At 40.1% G+C, this 5,453-nt stretch overlaps 1 protein-coding gene across 1 annotated transcript; it reads left to right on the plus strand.

Annotated features, from left to right (window-relative positions):
- Positions 1-4,178: 4,178 nt before the first annotated feature.
- On the plus strand, positions 4,179-5,162 carry LOC118851292 (olfactory receptor 6C2-like). Its single transcript, XM_036760755.1, has one exon. The coding sequence runs from the start codon at positions 4,182-4,184 to the stop codon at positions 5,160-5,162; it is 981 nt and encodes a 326-aa protein (XP_036616650.1). The 5' UTR covers positions 4,179-4,181.
- Positions 5,163-5,453: the final 291 nt, after the last annotated feature.

Consider the following 5,453-nt stretch of genomic DNA (forward strand, 5'->3'; position numbering starts at 1 on the left):
GTTGGAAAAGCAGGCTGGACCCAGATTGTGGAAGGCCTTCGAAGCCAGCCCAAAGAACTTGTAGTTGGTGCTGTAGGAAATAGTGCGACACTGAAAGTTTTTGAGAAGTAAAATGACATGGTAAACACAGCACAAGGAAGATTTATTTAGGCAGTTACGTTATGGATGGAAGGATGAATATTGAGGGGGAGAGACATGGGTCAAGGAGATATCAGTTAGTGGGCTATTTTGATAGTCCCAAGAGAAAATGATAAGTACTCTTCTAGGGAAAGGGTTCTTAACCTGGTGTCCATGAGATATCTGGGCATCTGTGAATTTGGATGGAAAAACTGCATCTTTGTTTCCTAACTGAAAGGAAGCATTATCTTTAGTTATTTTAAGGCAGTATTCTAATAAAGGGTCCATGAACTTCACCAGAATGTCGGATGGGTGTATGTCACAAAAAGCTTAAGAATCCTTAATCTAGGAAGCAAATAAAAAGAAGGTGATGGAAACAAGAAAGGTCATATGGATAGAATCAATAGGATTGAGCAAATGATTGACTTGGGTTGGAGGAAGTGAAAGAGAAGGAAGAGTCAAAGATTATTTTGAGATTCTGAAATAAGGATCATGGTGTCATTGACACGAGGAGGAGCAGGTTTATTGGGGATCCATGTTGAGTTCAGGTTTGGGCATATTGAGGTTGAGGTGCAAATGCCCCTTATTGGAAGTATGGAATTGGAGAGTCCAGAAGGTTCTTCACTTAACATTCAAATCCTCCTGAGAGGATTACTACAGCATTGGAAAGCACAGAAATGATTTCAGCTGACATGCACAGGTAACAGGACACTGAGTGAATGCGAATGTTGATGAGGGAGAAGGGAATTGTGGAGTTTGGGGCACTGGCTAGGGAAGATATAGCTAGGAAATAAGAGGGCCCTTGGTTTCCTGAGCATGGGGATTGTAAAATGGAGATGACTTATGGCCAGCTCATAAGTTTTCATTGGTTAGGTATTCCCTATCTGAGTCTTCAGTAACAGACTTCTCTACTAATTAGAGATTTCACATACTGAGGTCAGTGTCCCTGATCTGTGATATTTTCGGTAAACACTGAATGATATAAATCAAGCACCTGTGTGAGATGACAACATACTTATTAGTGGAAAGACAATATTGATCTTTCTCTAGTCTCAGGGAAAATACTCTCAAGGGCTCTTTGTGGGAAATGTTTTAAAATGATTAAGTACAATCAACTCCTTTAATTAATTAAGATCTCCTTAGAGGAGATATGCCAGCATATGGAGGGAATATGCAAAATAGCAGAAATTGATTGCAGATGGACATATTCAGGTATTTGAAAATATTTGAACAGTTCTCAATTTAATGAATTAGTAATTTTGAGGAGCAACTAGGCTAGACTCTACTCCAAGCAGAGTGTTGGATTGCCTGCCATATGACTTTAAAAATCACTTGGACAGACAGACTAAGCAGTAGAAGTGGCATCAGCAAAGAGATGCCCTCACCAGAGGAAAGGGATACTTGACTATTGCTATCGCCTAGCAAAGGGACACTGCTGGGACAAATGCAGGGTTTTTATCTGACACTTTGTCAAAGAAACAAAAACAAAGGAACAAGCTATCTTGACTGGCCAGGAATGGAATCTCTTTGAATAACCTTTGCTCTTTCCCTTCCTGCAGTCCACCAACAGCCTGTAGGAGAAAGAGAATTCTGAGTTTTACCACTGGATGTCCAAAACCTTTGAACTAACAAACCACCATACTAAATTTCTCTGCCCTGAAACAGAAGGCATAAACATTTAACTTATTAAATGAGATATTTTGAGGAAAGTGCCTTTTCAGCCTATCTAAATGTCAGTAATTATTATTTGCATATTTTCATAGTCTTTGTTTCCTTGGTGAATTTGAAGAATGCCTATTTTTGCAGATGGGATAAGGAAAGTGCTAGCAGAGAGGAGATAGCTATGAGTCTTCATTGTAGTAGGAGTAATGGGTGGAAGTATCTGAGAGACAAATTTTAACACAATTTAATTTAATAAAAATCTGCCTAACCACCAGCAGTGTCAAAAAATCACAGAATGCCAGGTGTGAGGGTGCCTGCCTGCAATCCCTGCTTGTGAGGGAGGCTGAAGCTGGTGGATTGCTTGAAAGTCATAAGTTCACAGCTGAAGTAAGGCTAAAGTCAATGGGGTGTCCACATTAAGTCTAGTATAGTATGATGAGCCCCCAAGAGCAAGGAGGACACCAGGCTGCCTGAGGAGAAATAAACTAGGTCATCGTAGAAACAAAGTGGGTCAAAGCTTCTCTTGGTCAGAAACAGAGAAGAATCAAAATTTACACATTGATCAGGTCTGGAATAGGGATCCATGAGTGATGATGGTAATTTTAGCTTGGGTGAGATAGGGAAACACATTTAAAAAAACCCAAATCACAGATCCATTGAACCACAGAACTCAGGGTAGGAAACAGAACTCTTTTGGAGAGATTTTGGTGACCTTTTAATAATGATTATACTTTCAGTAGAAATGCTTCAGCATAGGGCTTACAGCAATATTGGTATGTTGGGTTAGTGAAAAGTGAGAATCAGAGACAGGCACACATGCTTTGATAGAGCTAATGACAATCCACCAGCACAGTGGCAAGTAGTAAATTACTCCAAGAAAATGAGTGATAAGCACATGGTCTAAAGGTTATTCAGCAAAACAGTCCACTCCAGGGGATACTGGGACTGTGGAAACAGAGTTCTACATGTCCTTTCTGCTTTCTCCCTGACAACACTTCTTTCCTCCATCCTACACCCTTAGAACACAGATGGGAAAACCCTAATGAACCCTAAATGAGGGGGAAAACATGTCATATGAATATGCCCTCAGAAGAGTACAAAGCCTGGAGTTATTTATCCAAGAACACCCTTTGGCATTGGCATTGACACTTTGGTCCTAAGTACCATAAAGAGGGTCAGGTTGTGAGAGGGTTCAGACAATAGGTTTTTGTTTTACTAATGTGAGTCAAAGAACTTTCCATTTTCAATCAGCCATACCTAGTATCCAAATTCTACACAGTCCAAAAGAGATCCATCTTTTTTTATACAAGAGTCTCAAATGGACATCCATCTGCATCAGTGATAAGAATACTTCCCCACATTTCATTGTCTAGGACAGAGAGATAATGCTCCATGAGGTAAAGCTAAGTTTTTCCCCTCTTTCTCCTTATCAGAGAAATACAGTACCAAATATTTAGTAATAATCAGAGGCAATCAATGACAGAGATACTGGAATGTGCCAGTAAATGTGCAATAATCTTTGGAGCATGATACACTTTTTTGGGGGGAGACAATTGGGATTAAGTGACTTGCCCAGGCTCACACAGCTGGTAAGTGTCAAGTGTTTGAGGCTGGATTTGAACTCAGGTCTTCCTGGCTTCAAGGCCAGTGCTCTATCCTCTGCACCACCTAGCTGCTCTGGTATGATACACTTTTAAGTTTAAACTGCATAAATATTTATCAATAATATTTTCTCCATCAGTTTCTAAAATCTAGTCAATAAACAAAAGAATAAAATAAGCCCAGATTTGTAGTGTTTGCAGATTTCTGAGGTTTAAATAAATGTTCATGCTGAAAATTTAACAACTGACTCACTCCTGGTAGGAAGGGAAATCAGAGGCCATCTAGTTCATTATATGGCTAAATAGCAATCTCTTCTATTACAGCTCCAACAAGTCCTAATTCCCCTTCTAGGAAAAAGGAACAGAATGACTGAAGAAGCAATCCATCTTGGGGTACGTCTAAGTGATGGGAAGAAGGAGGGCCTTTCTACTTCTGGATGGCTCTAGGTAATAGGAAGTGGACTGTGCTGCCTCAGGAACCAGTTGGATCTTCACCACTGAAGAGAAAGATAGATAAACACTTGTCAGAGATGCTCTAGTAAGAATTCCTGTTCAGGTGTGCCTTCAAAGAGATGAACTCTAGGCAGTCTTCCAGTACTGAGATTGTGTGACTCTGGAAAAAAGCCTTGCCTTTACCCTGGTATACAACTCAAAGAAGCAATGCCAATATTGGAATTATTCAAAAATATATGTGAGTAACTAGCTTCCTTTTTCTTCTTTACTCATTTTACTAATTTGTCACCCTCTAGTGCTGTTTCAATTTCTGCTAAATACAGGTCAACCAGAAGTCATAAGTCAGAGATGCAAAACCACACAGGGATAACCATATTCATCCTACGGGGATTGACAGATGACCCACAGCTGCAGATCCTGATTTTCATTTTTCTATTTCTCACCTATATGCTGAGTGTAATTGGCAATCTCACCATCATTACCCTCACCTTGATGGATCCCCACCTTAAGACTCCCATGTATTTTTTCCTTCGAAATCTTTCCTTCTTAGAATTCTCATTCACAAATACTTACATTCCTAGATACCTCTACAGCATTTCAACTGGGGACAATGCCATTTCCCGTAATGCTTGCTTCACCCAGATATTTTTTGTCATCATTCTTGGGGCAACAGACTTTTTCCTTCTGGCCATCATGTCTTATGACCGCTATGTGGCCATCTGCAACCCCTTGCGTTACACAAGCATCATGAACAACAGAGTGTGTAACCAGCTCCTCTTGGGTTGTTGGCTGACTGGGCTGATGATCATCCTCCCCCCACTTAGCCTGGGCCTCCAGTTGGAATTCTGTGACTCCAACGTCATTGATCATTTTGGCTGTGATGCATTTCCCCTGCTGGAGATTGTGTGCTCAGACACAAAATTCATAGAAAACATGGTTCTCTTCTTTGCTGTATTTACACTCATTATCACCTTACTCTTGGTGTTTCTGTCCTACGGATACATCATCAGGACAATTCTGAGATTCCCATCAGTGCAGCAAAGGAACAAGGCCTTTTCCACCTGTTCCTCCCATATCATTGTTGTTTCTATGACTTATGGCAGTTGCATCTTCCAATATGTCAAACTATCTGCTGATGATGGAGTGGCTTTGAATAAGGTAGTTGCCATGCTCACAGCTTCTGTGATCCCCAGTGTAAACCCATTTATATATACTTTGAGGAACAAACAAGTAATACAAGCTTTTAAGGATTCAGTGAAACGGATTACATTCTTTTTAAAGCAGGCTCCTGAGTTTGATAGGGGAAATGGTCCAGGTAAAGCTGAGTAACCTTTAATTATCTGTCCTTCGTTCAATACTTTAAAAAAATTTCTTAATTGTTTTAGATATACAGCATGGCATCCTGGATAGAGGACTAGTCCTGGAGGCAGGAACGCCTAGGCTCTAGTCTTGTCTCTAATGTACTAGATGTAGAGGTATGGAAGTCAGTTAATCTTTCAGGGCCTCAGGCATCTCTGTAACACTGCAAATTGCTAATTAAAATTTTATTTTTAACTTATGGAATAAGACAAGCATTTTCATAACATAGGATATTAAAAATATAATTGTACATGAGACTGC

Source organism: Trichosurus vulpecula, chromosome 5 (genome assembly GCF_011100635.1).
Source record: "Trichosurus vulpecula isolate mTriVul1 chromosome 5, mTriVul1.pri, whole genome shotgun sequence".
NCBI classification, from domain to species: Eukaryota; Metazoa; Chordata; class Mammalia; order Diprotodontia; family Phalangeridae; genus Trichosurus; species Trichosurus vulpecula.